Source organism: Ostrea edulis, chromosome 1 (assembly GCF_947568905.1).
Source record: "Ostrea edulis chromosome 1, xbOstEdul1.1, whole genome shotgun sequence".
Classification (NCBI taxonomy): domain Eukaryota; kingdom Metazoa; phylum Mollusca; class Bivalvia; order Ostreida; family Ostreidae; genus Ostrea; species Ostrea edulis.
Window position 1 is genome coordinate 68,451,981 of NC_079164.1, and position 21,522 is coordinate 68,473,502.

The 21,522-nt window shown below is 34.4% G+C and overlaps 4 protein-coding genes and 1 long non-coding RNA gene across 8 annotated transcripts in view; 2 read left to right on the top strand and 3 right to left on the bottom strand.

Annotated features, from left to right (window-relative positions):
- LOC125677708 (uncharacterized) overlaps nt 1-5,405 on the top strand; it is a 64,954-nt gene extending 59,549 nt beyond the window's left edge. For all 4 annotated transcript variants that reach the window (XM_056158207.1, XM_056158212.1, XM_056158218.1 and 1 more), the window contains one exon: nt 4,999-5,405. In XM_056158207.1, the coding sequence (XP_056014182.1) occupies nt 4,999-5,102 (104 nt within the window). In that variant the 3' untranslated portion in view covers nt 5,103-5,405. The remainder of the gene's footprint in view (nt 1-4,998) is intronic.
- LOC130052665 (uncharacterized) overlaps nt 1-11,120 on the bottom strand; it is a 38,581-nt gene extending 27,461 nt beyond the window's left edge. The window contains exon 1 of the long non-coding RNA XR_008801039.1: nt 10,983-11,120. This is a non-coding gene — a long non-coding RNA (uncharacterized LOC130052665). The remainder of the gene's footprint in view (nt 1-10,982) is intronic.
- The window catches only part of LOC125645494 (serine-rich adhesin for platelets-like), a 275,270-nt gene that overhangs the window by 136,564 nt on the left and 117,184 nt on the right, over nt 1-21,522 (top strand). The gene's annotated exons all lie outside the window — the stretch shown is intronic.
- The window catches only part of LOC125683914 (scavenger receptor class F member 1-like), a 223,124-nt gene that overhangs the window by 59,847 nt on the left and 141,755 nt on the right, over nt 1-21,522 (bottom strand). The gene's annotated exons all lie outside the window — the stretch shown is intronic.
- Nucleotides 19,812-20,520, bottom strand: LOC125645886 (multiple epidermal growth factor-like domains protein 6). The gene is made up of 3 exons (XM_056158275.1): nt 20,454-20,520; nt 20,236-20,300; nt 19,812-20,057 (listed from the first exon to the last, which is right to left on the bottom strand). The coding sequence occupies exons 1-3, from the start codon at nt 20,516-20,518 to the stop codon at nt 19,909-19,911; spliced, it is 279 nt and encodes a 92-aa protein (XP_056014250.1). The 5' UTR covers nt 20,519-20,520; the 3' UTR covers nt 19,812-19,908.

Below are 21,522 nucleotides of genomic sequence, written 5' to 3' on the forward strand. Positions count from 1 at the left end.
ACAGCAACGGTTACCATGGTAACACATAACAAATACTCACTATGACAACAGAAATTCGTAAACAGTAGCCTTCTTCTTCATTTTATATAAGCCATTTGAAAATGTATGATCTTTTCATTTAACAAAACCTTTAAGAATATATAGCATTTTTATGAGTCAATTTTGGTCAAAACATGGGTATTCTATTTTTAGTAACACAGCTCTGTGAAGGTGCGTCATATGAAAAAAAAAAAATATCACGGAATGATTTCCTATAAACAATGTTACTATATATATATATATATATATATATAAGTATCGGCTCGATCCCTGACGGTCGACTTATCACCCCCTGCCTGATTTTTACATGGAACCATACTTAAACAGTTTTATGAAATAGTTGGCTCTGCGTAATTGTTCATTTTCCTCTTTTACTTTGTAAAATTGGAAAATATAAAAACTGCCTTCCCCGCACGAATCAAAATGTCCGCAATACGGTGTGTTTCTTATTGTGGGATCTCTGATCTGTTGCTTATGTACACGAACACGGTCAGCCAATTTGGTTCCTGTTTGTCCTATATAGTTTTTTCCACATGTAGGACACGTCATACAATAAAGTAGATTTTTAGATTTACACTTCATAGTTTAAGGACAAGGGACGTTATTGGCTATATACCGCCGATAATTTCTTTAATTTTTCAACTTTCACACCATGCTTAATTACTTGTTTTATTTACACATCTAGGACGTAATCATTATCCCACTTACATGAAAATGACGTAATATTTTATTATGACGTCATGATTGTGCGCTAAAGTTGGGTCGTTTAGCGGAATCTGTTGATTTTTGATAAGATATGAATAAACTTTATTAAAAACAAACACTTTTGCATGCAACAACCAGATTTATATTTTGCATGTTTGATTATCCATTAATAATCTTCTTTCATTATCAATATGGTGTCGGTTGTTGGCTGCAAACAATATGAATTTTGAAAAAGACTGAATCCGGAAATCGGCAGTTTTCCAGTATGAATCTGTGTTATATATAGTATTTTCCTTGGAAAGGAAATATTGCAGTGATGCAAAGTGCGACATTGTAGAGAAAATCCACGGAGATACACTGTGTCCTCCGTGTTCCACGGTGTGTGTTATTTGCGAATACACACAGCTGCTAAGAGCTTTGTTCTGGCCACGGCGCCTTGCGGGAAATGTGAAAATGTGCCGCAGGCCAAATAATCACGATAAGGGTGGAATTTTAAGAAAAGAAAAAAATGTTAATACCCCCCCCCCTGATACTTATTTTGTTTTCCAGCATTTTGAGCCAATTCCAACGATACCGAACACTATATATCATGTTTTTAAGAAAACCTGGTTTTGAAATTTTTTGTTTTAGTCTTCTTTCTTCCTTAAAATATTCTTAAATTCTATGTTAAAATAATGCGTACTTGCAGGCAATGCTTGTTTGAATGCGAATTAGTATATTCAGTAAATGAAAAACATACATGTACAACATGTGATAGGGATATTTAATAATTATCGATGTGCTCTCTCTCTCTCTCTCTCTGACAAATGCGCTGTTTAACATAATTACTTCCATTATATTGTGTTAATATGCATCTTCACAAATATAACTTGATCCAATATAGAAATTAGAGCATTGTCGATGATTAAAAAATTGGAATTAATTTATTACATAATTAATATAAGCAAAAATACAAACCATCGAATGATTTATTTTTAAAATCCCGAGTTAATTACATTTGACCGAGACTTATGTTCAATGTACTTTGATAGAGGTTTTCATAAAAAAAAAATGTTCATCGGGAGTGTCTGGATAATGTATTGATTTTTGTATAATAAGTATATACCATGCAAATTCCTAGGGTCTTTGTCACAGCATAACTAAATTACGGTTAGCTAGTTTGGGTTTTGACTTCTTATGAAAAGTGTGAAATTTATTGGGTCGGCGCGATATCAGATCTAGTGTAAGATCACGGGTATCTTGCGTGCCGACCCAATATATTTCACACTTTCCACAAGAAGCTAAGCACTTCTGTTGATTTCAAATACACGGATTAGGTGACCCCTGCGAAAACCCCTTCTAATTTGCATGGAATGTACAAGTTATACACAGGTCATTGTTATAGTCATACATCACAGTACCGCTAACCCGACAAACATTTTTTTTAAAATTTTGAAAAATGACGAAGTATAACCAAACTGCAGATTGAACTTTATAGAACCCCGTGCTAAGATTACTTATATTGTTCAATGTATCAAAAGGGGTATGTTATCGGTTAAGTTGTGTAAAGTTCTTGGCAAGTAATAAAAAACAACAAAAATGGTGCTTAAATTGTCCGATTACGAAAACCTTAAATTGGGAACATGTGTGTGTGTGTGGGGGGGGGGGGGGAGGGGGGGGGGTGTAGTAGTCTGAAACTGTCTCAATTCCCCCTTCCGACTTCAATTTCTTAAATCGTGCTGTGGGTAGGTCGCTACAAGCTACAAGGCTAAATCTTTAACTTTCAAGCTTTTAAATTACACACTCTCCGATTCTACGTGCTTGTAATCAATATTTAAGGATGTAAATCCTCGGTGTCAAATACAACTAGTTCATGAAAAAAAGACTAATATCAATATAAACAGAAATAACTTAACGATTATTTGCTTTTATTCATATACGCTATCGATTATTAAAATCTTTAATTTAATCTTTAGATGCATAAGATAATGAAAGCAACACACACCACACACACAGAGAGCGAGAGAGAGAGAGAGAGAGAGAATCTTGAAAGGACAATATCTTTCTGATTAATTATCCATCCCCTTTCATTCTGATATATTTTTTTTTTATTTCCCATGTTGCTTTCTTTACATTTTAAATTTTTCGGCCCATCCGGGTTAGGTCTAATGAGAGAGAGAGAGAGAGAGAGAGAGAGAGAGAGAATCTTGAAAGGACAATATCTTTCTGATTAATTATCCATCCCCTTTCATTCTGATATATTTTTTTTTTATTTCCCATGTTGCTTTCTTTACATGTTAAATTTTTCGGCCCATCCGGGTTAGGTCTAATGAATTAGCCCCCCCCCCCCCCCCCCCCCCCCCTCTAAAACGATGTTACGTGGTTAGCTGTCTATCTCTTTCTCAGTCAAAAATAAAATAAATACATGCTATATATACTGCAACATCATTGGATTTACTGGATAATTCTTCGATTTCACCTTCATAATACATGTTAATGCAAGCGGACTATCTAGGCATTTTTTTTCCATCTTCGATAGCCAAGATTATTTGTACACAAAGGCACAGTTGACCCAAAACCCATTGCTAGTGGAGATGAGATGAATTTTACCCCCGTATTATGTTATAACTGACCAAAACCTAGTACGTATGTTTTACAACTTTCATTCAGAAGACGCGCAAGTTTGTGAGTCACTGAATAAACGAGAAAACGTCTGCATTTTTATTTCAATCGTTGTCAACTCTATACTTTGTGATATTTCAAGACTACGGTACATGTACTCAATTCAATTTATTGGATCTCATCACCATTATGCAGTGGTATACAAAAATATAAAGACAAAAAGCTGTTTGATAAACATTTAGTAAATAATACATGCGTGTAATAAAGTATTTATCAATTTAGGGGGGGGGGGGGACGTGTTATTATGAATGTGAAGTATGGGCATTCTAGGTAGGGGACCACATTTTATTTTATTATTTTCTTAATGAAAGTTTTCTAAAGGTTTGTTTAAAAGGAAAGATATTTTTAATTTTTATTTGTTTAGGTGATAAAAATTTGATTCTTTGCTCACATTGCTTCAAAGATGAATACATAATGAAATTCATTTCCAGTGTAAACATGTACATGTATATAGCTGACCTTAATCACCTATTCCTAATTACACTGAAAACCTTATGTTAAAATTAAACCATTGCTTATGGTACACATTTCTTTGAACTGTTATTTATCAATTTGAAATTACTGGCATGTGATTGTCGTTGTTCGTGACTCTTCTTTTATTTGTTGAAATTGTGCTGCACGTGCCATGAAACAATGTATCGACGAGTGGTAGGAATAACACAGGTGTTTATATACAGGATGTCGAGAATTTGGGCGTTTCATAAAAAGGTGTGAACGTCTGCAGGGAAGTCTACATACGGATATATGTGTACCGAAAACACCAACGTATCATTAAACAACAATTATATTTTACATATAAATCGCATCTTTTTCATGTACATTGAATCTATAGGTTAATGACATTATGATACCATTCAATCAAAGCTTGAAATAAATTTATACGTAAGCTGATGTAATCTCGTTGTAGATGAGTATATATATATATATATATATATATATATATATAACTTTTAGAAAGATATTTCATGAGATTCAGAGGAATGAATATTCCAACGTTGATGACGTTGTACCGAAAAAGCGATCGTCTGAAGACGGCGTCAGAGTTAACAATGCAATATTTGAACGCTGTTTTTCGCAAATTCAACAAAAAAGAAATGGTACATGTTATATATGAATGAAACGAGAAAATTGTCGCTTTTCTACCTGCAAAATATTGTTAGTTTTTGAAGCGCGGCCATATTTGGCCAATAACGTCCCTTGTCCTTTACTTCGAAGTTCATTCCGTTTTTGAAAGTTATGGAGTGGCCGGTTTGTATAAATTGGCAAGTACCGCATCGTGGATCCTCGCATTTAAAGACTCAGATATTTCTGAATGTTAAGTAGAATTTGAGGAAAAATTTAACCACCATCTCAGGCGATTTAGAATAGAAACTTTTATAAAGTTTTCCAGCAAATAAAAGTATACTCTGCTTTTTTTTTTTTTTTTTTACCAAAGAAAAAGACCAAATCAAATTATGTTGTTTAAGAGCATTTACTAAAATGCCAACAATAGATATCACTGAACAGTGTAATAGGAAAAAAGTTAAGTAAGAAGTTGAGGAAAACTATATACATGTAGTGTACAAAATAAACATTTCTTGGTGCTTTTTTCAGCAGGACACAGCATAACCAGAGATGAACAACCTCTATCAAAGTTTGGGAAAAAGAATAGGGCACCAAACGTTCCTCCAGGAAACATCAAGAAAAGCAAAAACTGATGTCGTACTTTTATTTAAATACATGTAATTTTCAAGGATATTCAGATATTGAATCCGCTACCAAAACAATTGTATAAGTAGTGATATACATTATTAAGGTTGTTGTGAATGTTCAATATGTACATTTAATTTCTTACTTTCATGATTCATTACTTGCAGCAATTGATAAAATATAGCATATGAAAATAAGGATAGTTTGTCCTATTTATCGATATATGAAGTTTGTTGTTTTAAATATGTACATGTATCACTTTAAAGTCATAGGAGACGATTTTCAAAATAAAAGTTTGTTCTGGACAAAAATGTGGATTTCTTTATTTTAATAGATTTAAATAAGTCATTCAGAAAAAAAATGTAACGAACAGACCCTAAAGATTGTCAAATGTTGTTGTGGTATGAATTATCAAAATAGCAAGGTAACATAGGGGCGATATTCAAAGATGGATGTCGGATAAAAATCTAAATTCAAATAGTTAGAGGGGGGATAAGATTTCTCGTAAATTTCTGTCATCCGACATCGATTCCACTTTAGTGGAAAAAACCACATAAAAGTATTACATTTTAATGAACATTTGATTTTAATGCACACTTTCATTTATGAATAAACAGTAGATAAGGTATACAGTGTTATTCATACTCGTGTGTTTTTACTTGTAAATCGATTAGTTTCAACATTCATCATATTTAGTTGTAATAGGGGGGGGGGGGGGGTCTTGGTGAAAACTATGTGAATTTAGTTTTTTGTCAGACATTGAACTTTTTATTTTGCCCCTTCTCTTCCTTGCTTGATAACGTCAAAATAGACTAGCTTGATGCACAATGTTCAGACTAATAACTGAGGGTTTAGCCACGAAAACGGTACAACATGCCTGCATTCAACTGTAATGTACAAAGTCAGTAGGGTGTCTCAATCAACTTGTGTCAAAAGAATCCAAGGTTCAGAAAGATTTGGTGCGAAATCTACACTGCGATGAAATTCAAAATCACACAGAACTCGAAGAACTGGAAGTTATATGACAATCATTTTACATGGGATGATGAGGATCAGTTTGGTATATAACCTACTTTTACAAAAAATAGTGGGTATAAGAAATCAAATCTTCGACCAGACTCGATTCCACTTATTTTCAACTACGGACCTACTGCAAGCATGGTGAAGACGACAAAATCCTCCAAAATGTAGACTGCTTCATTAAACACATAATGACAATAGTACAAATGTTTAATATTTACGTATACATAATTAACACTGTATGTAATAGCTATATGAGGCTCTTCTGATCAGAACGTTTTAGTCTAAATATGTAAGTAAACGAATTAAAAATAAATAGATTCTAGCGTTATATGTTGAAAAATTGCATTATCAGACACCCCTCTCTGTTTGAAAAATAATGTCCAATCAAAATGGTGGAGCGATATTGAAATTACAAGTTTATGTATCAAGTGAAAATTTTTATGCAAGAGTTGGGGGATTTTTTTTTTTAATGAAGCACAACCTTGCACATAGATTTCCTTACTGAGGACAGAATGAAAAAAAACCGTTTTGTTATATAAGTAAAGTGATAGTAAAATATCCTTCATATTGACCCTAATGTCGCAAAGAACAAGGTACGGTATTAGCCGTATATGACCGAGAAAATTGACGATTTTTCAACTATGGTGTTTTGTGTTTATCCCTTATATGTTTTGTTTATACGAGGGCCAAAGCTAAAATCAACTCTTATTAAAATGACGTAATATTTGATAGTGACGTCACAAAACCACACCAAACAGGGAGCGTTTGGCGAAATCCGCTTATTTTCAATGTTATATCTGTAAACTTTGATTAAATTAAATATTTTCACACTTTCAAATTTTGCATACACAATGAGAACCTAAATATCTTCCTCCATTATCAAATTTGTGACGGTTATTGCATGTGAAAGTTATTTATTTCTATAAACAGTGAGTCCGGAAATGAAATCGCAACGTGATCGTTTACGCGTTTACATTATATTTACGAAGGAAACAAACGCTGAACAGCTGTTGATCGGAGTGAGGAAAAAAATGTATATATTTGGGAAAGGATAATAATAAATTCTTTTGGGTTTTTAAGGGGGCTCTCCTGATTCTTCTTGCTTGTTAAAAAAATATAGAACATCCGATTATTTCTCATCTGTTTTTTCTTTAATGTCTCTAATATAAAAGAATGCTAAGTAGTCACATGTCAGTTAGTCACTTGTTATGCTAAAATAGCTGCATACAATACATGTGAAATCTTACAGAAATGAATCAAAACAAGAGATCCTGGGCAACATCGCTCACCTGATCAGCAGTTCCATGCTATAAACAAGCTTGAGCAAAACTATCATATACAAGCAGCTTGGTTCAGAAAAAAAAACTTTTCAAAGGTAACGACTTAACATTCATTAATTATTAAACTTAATTATTAAACTTGACTACAAATTCATTAATTATCACATGCCCTTGTAGACGGGTATGGTCTTTCATATTAACAAATTCAGTCTAAAGATAATTTGTACCAAGTTTGAATCCATATACGTTTACATGTAAAATTTTGATCAAAGGTTATATCATTGGTGGTCTTATCTGTGTAAAGCTGTACATTTTGTTACAACAGTACCCAGCCACAAGTTCAGGAGAAATAAAAACATTAAATGTCTTTTAATAATTCTCTATTCTACGCTTTTTCAGCCTTAAAGTTAAATAGTTGCGTCTGAGTTATATAAACATAATGTTGAGATTCCCCAAAGCCGTGATAGGCGCCCAACAGACAATATATGATTTATGCATACCCGCTATGTTTACTTTTCCAATAATTTTCTCTTTGTTTTCTTTTACATGCAAATGTATATAATTAAGGGAAAGTTAATAACTTTAAAAACTGATTGATCTGCTTTAAGGATTTTGATTTGATTTGATTTGATGTTTTCCGCCACACTCAACAATTTTTCAGTTATATGGTGGCGCCCAGTTTTGTTTTTTTGTTTTTTGTGGGGTTTTTTTGTAGGTGGAAGAGAGAACCCAGATACAATGCACCTGGGAAGAGACCACCGAACTTCCGAAAGTAAACTGGGAAACTTTCTCACTTACCGGCGCGAGCAGAGTTCGAACCCGTGCCGACAGAGGTGAGAGGCCGTGTGATTTTGAGCGCGATGCTCTAACCACTCGGCCACGGAGGTCCTCTGCTTTAAGGAAGTTAGCCCTGAGCTTTCGAGCACAACTGCGCAGGATACTACAATCAACTGAGTATTTACTGGTTCAGTACTGATCCCATTGGTTCAAACATATTACAGAGCTATTACTGAGCTCTATCGAGTTGATATTTTGTGTCAATTAAAATTTTGAAAGAGTTCTGCAGGGACTATATTTTGTGGCGGAAGAATTAAAAATTTCTAAATCTGCATCATCTTACAGTTTCTGTTTCATTCAATATATCTTATATTTTTATACGCCTATACGTGTATTTTAGTTTTATGATTTATGATACAAGTAGTTGGTGAAGAGGGTTCTTAACTCAATGCTATCTAACCAGCATAATTTGACTCATGATATATTGAACACTCTTATGGCTGAAGTATCAACCATTGTTAATGTCTGACCTCTAACTTCAGTATCTTCTGATCCGAATAATCCCACCATACTATCACCATCATTATTACTCACGCAGAAATCTCATAAGTATGATATTCGAGATACTATTGGGTCATTCAGTTCAAAGGGCATTCTGAGGAGTGAATGGAAGCGCGTACAGGGTTTGGCCAATATTTTCTGGTGGAAATCTGATGAACCCTCCTTCAGTGAAGGTGACATAGTTCTTTTGAACGATTCAAACTGTGCTAGGAATCAATGGCATATGTCAATCGTGATGAAAACATATCCAAGTGAGAACAATCGCGTTCGCATAAGGTTCAAGTTAAGACTGAAAGATGGAAAGACATCTGTGTACATTAGACCAGTAACACAGATTGTACCTCTTGTATTTATGTATTGACAATTCCTATAATTGTTTGTTACACAGATTGTACCTGTTGGTTGAATTGACAATTTGTTTGATCATTTTTGCATTTTGAATTGATTTACTTGTGAATTGTAGTTCCTTACAACTCAGGTGGGGAGTGTGATGTTTATGGTACGAATAAGTTATGGGTCGAATTGACAAGCATGTAAACAAAAGTTTGTTTTAATTACTACTTCCGCCTGAATGGTACAATTTCTGCAAACATTTTCAATGTGAGGTTTTGCTCTGTATATTATTTCATTGAATTTATTCTCTTATGAATGTTTATAAGCATCAGGTGAATGCATATATTGTGTAGTGGTAAACTGAGATTGGTGGGATATTCTGGAATTTAGTTCGCCTGGTAATTTCATGCTCGTTGTTTGCAAATATTTTGCTAACGTGGTAACTTCGATAAAAGTGATTCTCTTATGAATAATGGAATATGTTTTTGTATTTTGAGTTTTTTATGGGTGTTTTATACGTATAGAGTATTTGTATCAGTATTACGTATGTAACTGAAATGTGTACATGACAATGTTTATTCAGATTCTTGGTCAACATTCTTATGATTGTTTTTCTTAATGTTCAGCCTTTTACCAACATTGTTATAAAGTCACTCGATGAACATCAAACGATTCAATGTACATAATCAGTGGCGTAGCTTCCATTGAGGCAACCGAGGCAGCTGCCTCTGTAAAAAAAAACAACAACAACATCTTTTACGTTGTTAAAATGTCGATAGCTTCTGGGGGGATGCGCCCCCCAGACCCCCTGCCTCGGTAATATTCGAACCCAAGCTACGCCTATGATAATTCTATTTGGACATTAAATACAGTGGATTATCATATTTCGTATTTTGGACTTTTATTTCTTGGTTAACTGGCTGTGACGTCCACGACTATACCAGCACAGATAGGAAGATTCGATCTGTTTCTCGGAACTAAGGTGATTTTGAGTTTTGTTTACAACCGGTATCCTATTTTCGTATCATCCCTTGTTAGATATTTATGTATAGATTGAGAACAATTTGGATAAGAAGCCCATTGGTTCCATTTTAAAGTTTAAGACAAGACCTTGAAAATTGTGTGAATTTTTTAAAATTGACATTACTCCTAATATGTCCTTTCAAACTGTCAAATTTGATATCATGAATTGTTTCTATATCAAGTGCAAAAAGGTCATTATTTATTTCCACTTTCTGTATTAAACTTTTTTTTAAAAAAATCTCTATTGTTAGAAGACACAATTATGTATCTATTCTATGTAATGATTGACATCTGTTGCTTATGTTGTTTTGACACCAACATACAAATAAAGTTTAATTGGGTAAATCTTGAGCACATTTTAAGTGGAAAAAGGTCATGTTTAGAACACTGTAGGTCAATAACAATCATTGTAATCCTAGTTTTCTTTTTGACTTCCTATTCCTCCTTTAATGTAGAAATAACAAATACACTTCCCTAAAAATTGACATAATAGTCCAGGAGAAATAGAAAATTATTGGGAACTAATTGCGTTATTGCAACAAAATGTTTTTTAACGGGAAAATGTACCTTGGTATATCATATCGAGAGGTCATGTTTACTCCCAAGGCACCTGATCCCACTTCTGGTGTGTCCAGGGGTCCGTGTTTTCCCAACTATCTATTCTGTATTGCTTATGGGATTTGTGAGATTGATTACTGTTCGTTATCTTCACATTTCATCTAAACTTCCAAAAGTTTAGACAAATTCATTCATAGACATCCATACGAAATTTGGTAAGATATGCATTCAAAAGTATGACAAGCCGGCGCTCCATACACGTTTAAATGACATCATAGAAAGCAAACTAAAAATACATTACACATGGGAATGAAAATAAAACACTCCATTTACCTTTCAAGTAGGTAACAAAAAGTGTATATTCCTCTCAACGTCCAAATCTACTATTTTGAATTATAACATTCTACGGGGTAGATATTTCACTATAAAATTCACCTATATCACCCACGAATGATCATTATATCTATTCATGAATATAGACCTACATGTTACATTATCTTATCTATAAATGCTGATATCGATTATAATTTCACACTTTGGTTGCAATACACTTCACATTAAATTTCTGTGTAAGGCGCGTCATATGGAGTAAAATTCAATAAACTCTATAATGCAAATTTCTTTTTAATTTTGTTTGCTCAGTTCATTTTCAAATGTTTGAACATTTCATTTTGAGTTTCCACACAGACGAAAACCACATAGGAGAATAAGTTTCAGCCAGATTAGTTTTTTTGCATTAATTTTTATTTGAAGATACGTTACTCTTTACAGCAAGAGTCACAAACAATTTCGTTTATTTGTTTTATTTTCACTTAATGTATCTTAATACAATTATAAATTGCTTTTATTTCATTTGAGTAATCTTATTTCTCCATTTATTTTAGATCTAAACTAATTATTTCTAATTAGTTTTAAATCATAGCAAATTCAAAACTGGAAACCAACGTCTTAACGTTTGAACTGAAGAATATTTTCACGAGTGCATAACAGTAAGATCTCGATCAAAGTTATAAACTTAAAGGAATAAGAAGATCATTAACACATCGTGAGAATGGACGAGTAAATATATTTGGTTGACTAGTTTTGATCGTGGGCTGGTCGTCACCAGTAAAACCATGTATGTACATGAAATTTGTCTATTGGAGTGAAAATGCAGCTGACACTGCTATTAACAAGATAAAAATGCAGAGGGTTTGTGAATATTGCGGATTTGTTTAACATCATTTATACAAGATGCATGAAAATAGCTTTAATTGGCTCCGAATTTTATTTCTATATGACATAAAATGAAATGATAATTGATTATGAATAGTCCATAAATTTCATCAATTTTTACTGGGTTTTTTTTTTTTTTGACCTGCTGAAGTTTACATATTTAAGCTGATTGTGCCATTTTGAATGAACTATTGATGTATAGTGCTTGGACATGTGTTTGCATCGGTTAGCTGCTCTGATATCAGCGAAGTGTTCTGAGGGAGTTGCCTGTTTGGCAAATATTGAATATTAGGCATTTTGCAGGTAAATGCGTAATTAAAGAGGTACTCTGGCATCTAGGATTTATAATGAGAATGTTCATGTCAAATGTGATGTTCACAAATTTTCTTATCTTTCCTTCTAGAGGCACTTTACATATTTAATTTGTAGTAAGTGAAACACTCGTGCTATATATAGAAACAGTGTGTGTAGAAACGAGTGTGCATGGATTGAACCTAATTGTTTCTACCAAAGAGCAAACATTTAAGTATGTGAAAATTCTTAAGTATAATAAACATACTTTCAAAACTTTAATCTTGATGTGATAAACGTTTGACTATATTTTTAAACACTCAATAAGCGTTATTGTTTTCAATATTACGTCAGAAATGTAGATATCAATTTTTCTCATATATAGTGTCGTATTTTGTTTTAATTTCGAAAACATGAAATCATTTTATGAGAAAGATTTTTTTTCCAATGACGTATACTGAAAAGATACGTATAGGTACAAAATAAATCCAGTTCGCAAAAAGAAAATCATATGAAAATTAGCAAAATCTGGAAAATCGTTACTATATAAGATGCTTATAGCGAGCGAAGCTCGCGTCAAGAAGCGACGCGACGAGCTCCCTCCAATGATTACACATATGAGTCACATGATTTGCTCTTTATCAGTTGAAAAAAGATGAATATCACCCATAATGCTTCTGGAAAAATGTCGCCGTCACTGCGGTATACTTCATTGACAATCCCGTAATCAAATTAATTAGATTGTTTAGAAAGTACCATAAACGTTTTTAAATTCCAGACAAAATTTCTCATAGCTTCAAACGTTTTGTGTTTGCTTGGTTTGAAAGAAGAAGAAAATTGCAGCTAATATGACGTCACGATGTAACTGTTTACATCCACCGCATGATATTTCCCGCGTTAAATAAAGAGGCGGATAAAATGTCTGTAAGTCGTGTTGCAAGATGTTAATGGGCTTCGCTCGTCTCAACGGTCACACCGTACAACATATTAGACAGGGTTTTTTTTATCATAATATATATTTATCTCTTTTAACAGTTACAAGTAACTGATATGGAAGTAATAGATCAGAAAATTTCTTTAACTATTATAATGGGATAACAAGTTAATCGGTACACATATAGAGAGCGAGGCACATAGCGATCGTTTTGTCCGGCGTCCGTCTGTTTGTCTTCGTGAAGTACGATGACTGTTTGATATGTAATGTGTATTGTACCACAACGAGATAACACTTTGCACAATTTCTTCGATGATAATACCCTTGCATAGCTCTATTCAATACTTTTCCAACGGTATAAACACGAGCCTTCAGCTCCACATAGTTTAAAACTTATAGTAATTTCAATAGAGCCAGTAGTTGACCACTGTTTTAAAATGGTTGGGAAACAGGTTGAAAATATTGAAGAAATTAGAGCTTATATAAAAGTTTGGACAAAACTCGGTCATTCGGTAATGAAGATTTTTACTGAATTGGGGGAAATTTAGGGTCTGATAAGTTTTTTTTTCAAACAGTTCGTATGTGGAGAAAGAAAGTTCTGACCGACACAGAGTCCGTCGAAGATGCAGCAAAATCTGGCCGACCTGTGGCTGTAACAGGCAAGACAAATGTCTCAAAAGTCAGGGAAATAATTGGAAGTGATGGCAGATACACGATTCGTGACATTGCCAAAGTTGTTGGCATATCGCTATCGCGGGTGCATTTCATTTTGAAGCGCTATTTGAAAGTATGAAATATTTCTGCCTGATGGATACCGCATGTATTGACAGACAAGAGGCCCACAGGCCTTATCGGTCACCTGAATACTAGTGAAAAAGTATCACTACTTTCATGGGCAATGAAATCTAGAAAAAAAATCCTGTTCTGAATATCTAAGCTAAATTCTAATGTTCAGCAACAGCATAAACAAGATGTGTTCTTAAAACTTCACTGCCATCAAAAGTGCATACACTGGTGAAAGGCTTTAAATAATAGGTGTATTAACATTAAAATATCAAAAGATATGACTAGTTTGGACTCATCTGAAAGTCATAACCCTGGGTTGTGAAATTCACCATTGTTTTGTACATCCTTTTCTGCTATCTCTAAGTATGCGTTTAGATTTTATATAGTATCAGCAAACTTACATATACATACTATATACTAAGTTTGTCAGGATTTAGGCACGTTCGTATTCATGATAATGCTCCATCACATACATCTGAGCTTGTGAAGCAATTTTTGAAGTCAGAGAAGGTTACTGTCTTGCCACACCCACCACACTCTCCAAATCTAGCCCCATGCGACTTTTTCCATTTTCCAAAACTTAAAAAGTTATTATCTGGTCGTCCTTACAAGTCCCGACAAGCCCTTGGCTCAGCCATCAGTCATTGCCTCAGAGTGCTACCTAAATCAGCGTACCGTGACGGATTTCAGATATGGATTCAGATTGTATGTATTTCAAACCGCGGAGAATAATTTGAAGGGAAGTAATGTTCATTTCACTATTTGAGTCGAATGCGTTAGAGATATCGTAAAATACACATTACACATCAAACAGCCCTCGTAACACTTTGAGGAGGGGTTTAGAATTTCTTTGGAACGTTCTAATCTATGGTGACCTGGACGTATATACTGTTTGTAGGTGAAGCCATTATGTGCACTGGTTCAGAATTCGAAACGTCTTTTTCAGTGATTGACATAACTTGACTCATTCTTATTGCATTGTTCCTCATCAATCGAAGGCGTAAGTTTTGCATTAACTGTAGACATTTTCTCAAGAATCGCCTTCTGTATTTTTGCCAGACTCTTTGCGAGGATATTCATTAATATCGTCGGGTATGTTGAGTGATTTATCATCTGTATGAAAATGCACGTATTCCTTGCTAGATGGTTGAACAATAATATGTGCTACTTTATGAATACAACTTCCACTTTCTGGAACCATATCTTCATAGATGTCTTCACCTGCAATCGTGTTAAGAAACTTTGGTTGGGCATGCAAAGACTTGGAAAAATCTTTTTCGGTGGTTAGTAATGTGTCTCTATTTGTCAAGACTTGTTCTCCTGCACCAGACACGATAGTCATTGGCAGTTCGTCAGATAGATTTTGTTCAATAATTGATGGAGTATTGGTGTAGAAATAATCGTTTTCTTCAGATTCAGCCGTAGATTCTGTGATATTTACATCTTCATTTCTTGGTGATGAATAGGAGTGGGAGGACGAGCACGGATTGTCACCTCTATGGAGTGATTCATATGATTCGCAGACATTATATGGTTTATTGTTGTTGGATGCATTCATTCGTCGACGATAGCCAAACACAACAAACATCAGAATACAAAGGAAAGCGAAAATACCACACGCTGATCTCAAAATGTATTTTTCTACGTTAAACTGTTCTTCTGAGGAACTAGGACCATTCCTATCTTTTACAAATATGGTCACATTGTAGAATGCATCAGAGTGTGTTGAATGCGTATCTGCAGAAATAAATGTACCAAAATGGCGATTAAAACATTTTCTTTGAAAGCCTTAAAAGAAGATACTTTCAAAACAAGTAAAAAAGCATGGAAACTATCCTGTGGGGATCCGGGTTATAATAGGTCCTCAGTACCCTTTGCTCTTCGTAAGAGGCAACTAAATGGGCCGTCCTTTGGATGAGACCGCAAATACCGTGGCCCTGTGTCACAGCAGGTGTGGCACGATAAAGATCCCATCGTGCTCAACGGCCACAAGCGCCAAGCATGGGCCTAAACTTTGCATCTATTCACCGGCCAATGGTGACGTCTGCACATGAATGAAAGATTCTCGTTATTGACGTTAAACACTATACAATCTATCAATCAAGTAAAAACAAGACGGAGGAAAGTTTATATTCAATAAGCATTCTGAGAGTATTGCAGAACTATACATAGTCCCCCAGCGGAGAGAAAATTATTGGACCACAACAATATTCGAAGTTCATTATGAGACTAAGGGTGTGTTAAAAGGGAAGATTGGGAAACCAGGATAGGAATGGTTGGAAATCAACTACTATTCAGGTACAAAGACTAGACCAGGAAAACTTCAAAATCGATCGGTAACTTGTTATGGCAAAGCAATCATCATGATGTACCAAATATCACATTAATATCTGCAAGCATATAAAAAAAAGTCCGAAAAACTGATAATTCATGCTATTTTTCTATGTCCAAGGCCCATAACTTCTTGAAAAATCAACAGACCGAGACGACATTCGAACTTGATCTATAACTTGGTATGTCAAAGCAATGTACCAAATATGAAATGAATATCTGCAAGCACATAAAATAGTCCGGGAAACTGATTTGCAGGATTGATGGACAGACAGACAGAGATGGACGGAGCGCAAACCTAAAGTATCATTCAACTTCGTCGGTTGGGGACTAATAAACATCCCAAATGATGTTTCATTACGTATCATTCATAATGTAGTTTTGTAAGGGTGTTTTAAGTGATAGCCAGTTAAGCAAATATAGCTATTGTCATATTTGTCATTGTACGTTCTTTATAGGCGTTATGAGATGATCACCAATTCGGTATCTTCCGTTTACATTGAAAAATAAATACATGTAGTTTCCTTAACGAATATGTAAGGTACTCGGTGTCTATTTTGTACCTGACGTCTCCATATGAGTGAAAAATTCTCGAGAGAGACGTTAATCAAGATACAATCAATCAATCATGTTGTGTAGCTTGACCAACGGTGATTCAAGATTTTCTGAGGTCAATAAATTAATCAAAAGTTCATTAAATATAAAACTTGCATAAAAATGAAAAAAGGATACTGCATTCCAAAACTAACAACGATACATTGCAGGATCGGTTTAAATGTTCTACGAATCCCTATCTATATTGCTCACGATAATATCAATTGCTTCCTCTATGTGAAGTACTATGAAAGTAATATTAGAAAGCTGGGATTCCTCTTTATATCGGTATATCACTGATTCAGTGGAGATCAGAACTGAATTTTACTAACATGGCTTAAGTTACGCAAAATGCTTTCATTTAGGAAATTCTTAAAGCTATCCTTAAGTTTCGAATCGTCTGGGTTTGTTTTTTAAAGCGTTCGTAGAGTGTCACTGCAAAGTAAGTGAAGATTTATTTGTAGCTGCGAGATTTGAACGAGAAAACGTAGCAGAAGTAAAGGCCTCCTTTCTCTTCAATACTACGTACATAGTTTGCGTGCTACATATTTGGCTCGTGTGACTTAAAACTAGCAATTTCTTTTTATTTTAATTTTAAACCTGTATTGCTTAATATATAAAGCAGATGTCGAACTGTGGAAAAGTACTTACCAGTTTTTACTCATTCTATTTTAATTTGCAGAACAATAGATGATATCTAAGAAATGGACTGACACCGCAGTTGCTAACAAAAAAGAAGGAAGGATAGCGGCGAATCGAAATACCAGGCTACGATATATTATTTCTACGTATGATCTGTTTTTAAATCGAGGCAGGTTACTTACCAACAAGCTTATGTTACAGAGGTTTCATCAGTTGCGTTTAAAGTCAGCATTTCACAAATTCGATGGTCATTATAATGATATTTCCCAGTAAAACCTGTCGTTGGATTGAATGCTGTCTGACGTGTTTCATGTCGATTGTTGGTCTGACCACGGCGCACTGGTTTTGACTGCGGGCTACTCCATTTACCGTCGCGGTGGTCTAGAGGTTAGAGCGTTCGCCACGAATGCGAAAGGCCGGGGTTTGAATCCCGGCAGCGACAGACCCAAGTCATTAAACCAGGTAGTGACAGTTCAATCGCCAAACGCTTGGCATCTAGTGTGAAAGGCAAGGATCCTCGAAGATGACCTTAAAAACGAATGTCCCGTGTCACAGTAAGTGTGGCACTGCTCAATGGTCGTAAGCGCCCAGCAAAGGCCTAATTTAGAATCTCTTCACCGGTCTTGGTGACGTCTCCACATGAGTGAAAAATTATCGAGAGGGACGTTAAACAAGATACAATTAATCAATCAATCATAGGACTCCCGGCGAGTGTGACCGCTTGACACCAGATACCTACTTCTCCTAGGCACATGATCCCACCTCTGGTATATCTAGGGGTCCGTATTTGCCCAAATATTTAATTTGCATTCCTTATAGGAGTTATGAGATTGATCTTTGTTCGTTATCTTCACCTTTTATTATATATGGAGTGGGAGGAAGGAAATTGTTATAATACAGATTTTCCACAGTCCATAAACATATAGTATTCACCGCTTCACATTTGTTTTTACATGCAATATTAATTGGAAATTGCATAATTATATTTTTTTCAAAGTTGTTGTCGATTTATTCCCTTAACATATTTGGGGTCATTATGGAATATCACAAATGTTTACATTAAGCTTTACAGATAATATCTTCGTAATTTCAATCTGTGTGTTGTTCAAAAATAGAATAACTTGAGAAATGCATAAATCTTAGTTTAGAATTGCTTCCATGCTGTTTTGAGTTACGGGGAATTTTCGCTCCTGACTTAAGTACGATGTTTAGATTTTTTTTAATAGACAGAGCTACTAATTCATAATAAAGTAAACGTATGATGAAATCATAACTTAAGTATCTTAGTAAAACTCTTTGCTATTACATGACATTTTTAGACACCCGGAGGTTTAGGTGAAGATATGTGTTGCTGAAATATACAGGTATATGTATGTGTAATTCAAATTAGAAAAAATATCATAAACAGAATTTCATGCATATGTAAAATAGGAATTCAAACCAGCGATGTTTGCAACAGACTTGGATTCAAACGATAACATAACCACAGATTGATCAGACATGGAATGTCGGCGCTTTTCCTTGTTAACATTTGTTATAATATATTCCAAGTTCCCGGTGCCATAAGCATCGAATATAGACCTAAATTTTGCAGCCCTTCATCGGTAATGGTGACGTCTCCATGTAAGTGAACATTTTCGAGAGGAACGTTAAACAATATACAACCAATCGGCTTGTGTCTGACTACTTGGGGCAATATTTACCGGAAGTCGTACTCTTCCCCATAGTACTATGTAGGGATTGATAGGATCATAATTGAGAGTCAATGTCACAATCCCGTTATATGACTACACAATATATTGGAACAATTGCACATCCATGTAGACTAACATTTATCCTTATGACTAGGGAACAGATGTCCCTACAGATCAGCAAGTAACCCTTCACGTGATATCACGATTCATGACATACAATAAAATTGTTTTCATGGACTTTACAAAAAGTAAAAGTAAAAAAAAATATCAAAATTGGTCTTCCTTTTGTTGAACACCACCTAGTTTCTGATTAATACATGTACATGAAATATAATATAATTATGAGCTATTTAACGAAATTTATTTCATGATGGTTTAGAGACGCTTCAAACTAACGCAATTATCCAAGTATAATGATCATTTGAAAGGGTGCTTATCGTTTTGTTGTCGGGTAAATCAGAACGTTAACTATTTATTTTAAAATACAATAGTAATTATAAGCATCAGATTTGTTTTCACAGACTTCGAATAAATTACAGATTCTGAATCTACAAGTGTGTCAGGCACAGATTCATAATTTAGATTCCTTATTGTTTTACTATACATGGTTTCTAATTGATACATGCGTATATAATGATAAATGCCTCAATTTTTGAAATACATCAGAGCGAACAATGGACATTACTTGTAGATTACTAAGACACTATTCTATATTACTATATGGAACTGATTGAATGATGGAATAGTAACGTTATAAACTTGAGCGATACATTTACCGATACTCACTTGTTTTATTGATACACCCTTTATCACTGGCACAGTATTCTGCCGTACAATTACATAGCTTCTGACATCGCTCGCCATAGCTTGGATATCTACAGGGCAGGGAACAATTAGGACTGTAATAACCAATTGGACAACCTAAAAAATTGTGTTCTTTTAATTAGTGAAACTTAACAAAATTATTTTAAATAAAGAGAATCAATGTTACTTCCATTGAAAATTTAATTGCATAATTTAGATAATTTTTCACATGATTCATCATTGCTGTAATTCGTATGTAAACATGTGGCTTCAAATTGTAAAATGATTGAATTACTTTGACACTGATGAGAGTCCTCATCCCAGTGAAACCAAGGAGGGCAGCTTTCTTCGTTGTTTTTCCTATACGTAAATAAATGTTAAATAGAGAAAAAGCTTCAGTATCAAAAAGTTCATTATTAATATTTACTTAATGACACTTAAATATAATGACCGTAATTATTAATCAGCATACAGAAATTAAAGTTAGAAACATAGTTCAGAATGTGGACTTACTGTGGTGAAGTTGTATTTACAGTGACTAGCAGTATGGATAAAAAGATGAAGACGACAGCCTCCATCATCGAATGTTTTACACGAATTCACTACACGGAAACTTAAAGTGTATTTCCCGGTATGCATAATAGTAAGAGCACTAAGAGGAATGTCGAAGGTTACACCGACCGCCTGACTGACACTCTTACTTATTAGAGTGTGTTCCGCAGATACATGTATATGTACTTATATTTGATTAATAATATCACAATAACATGTCTTACTGTATTATGCAAAGTGTTAGTGCCTAGAGTGATATTTTGTCCCATAATATTTTTTGCCAAAGCAGTTTTCCCCCCGTTTTGCTACTTCATTCAGTTTTAAATGCTCCTCGCATAGGATGATGAAATAGGCAAAACCAATGAAAGGCAAATATTCTCTGTATACAGGATTGCAAAGAACATTCGTAGTGGTTTTGAACAATATTTGATCTAGTCCATGTTTCTGAAGTCAGTACTCCTACTAAAGATGTAAAACGTAAAGCAAAAGCCAAAATTACATTTAATTCGAATGCAGTTCATGATAGGAATTGCGACCATTTTCTTTCCACTGAAATTTAAGAACGAAAAGATAATCTTATACATTCTTATAGTTCTAATTAATCAAATAACCATATAACTGAGAACTAATTTGTTATAGTGGTAGTTAAAACTTCTGATGAATATTCTAAAATTCCTATTGAGATCCATTTGACTTCTGAATTTCAAACATAATTATCAGTGAATAAGTTACATGTATATTTAGATATTTATTATCTTTATCATATTTCCTACTGCCTTGTAGGTACATACAGGAATATGAAAGGCTAAAGTAGTAAACCCCAACATAAAATCCGGAGGGAGGGACCCTAAGGCAGTTGATGTCGAGGACTGCACCAAACCGTCTTCTGGCAGCCCCTGCAACGTTGATAATTTCAAACGTATTGACTCTGGAATTATCTGTATTTCCTTTGGATCAAATTAAGAAAGACAAGAGGGTATTTTACAAAATGGGCAAGGCCAATTCCTCTACATATTGGACTAAGGCATTA

Excerpts from the sequence above, each read along its gene's own strand:
- LOC125645886 (XM_056158275.1), bottom strand. The coding sequence starts at position 20,518 with ATGGAGGCTGTCGTCTTCATCTTTTTATCCATACTGCTAGTCACTGTA. Across the intron at positions 20,301-20,453 it reads GTAAATACAACTTCACCACA|GAAAAACAACGAAGAAAGCT; the intron begins GTAAGTCCACAT and ends ATTTACGTATAG. Across the intron at positions 20,058-20,235 it reads GGACTCTCATCAGTGTCAAA|GTTGTCCAATTGGTTATTAC; the intron begins GTAATTCAATCA and ends ACAATTTTTTAG.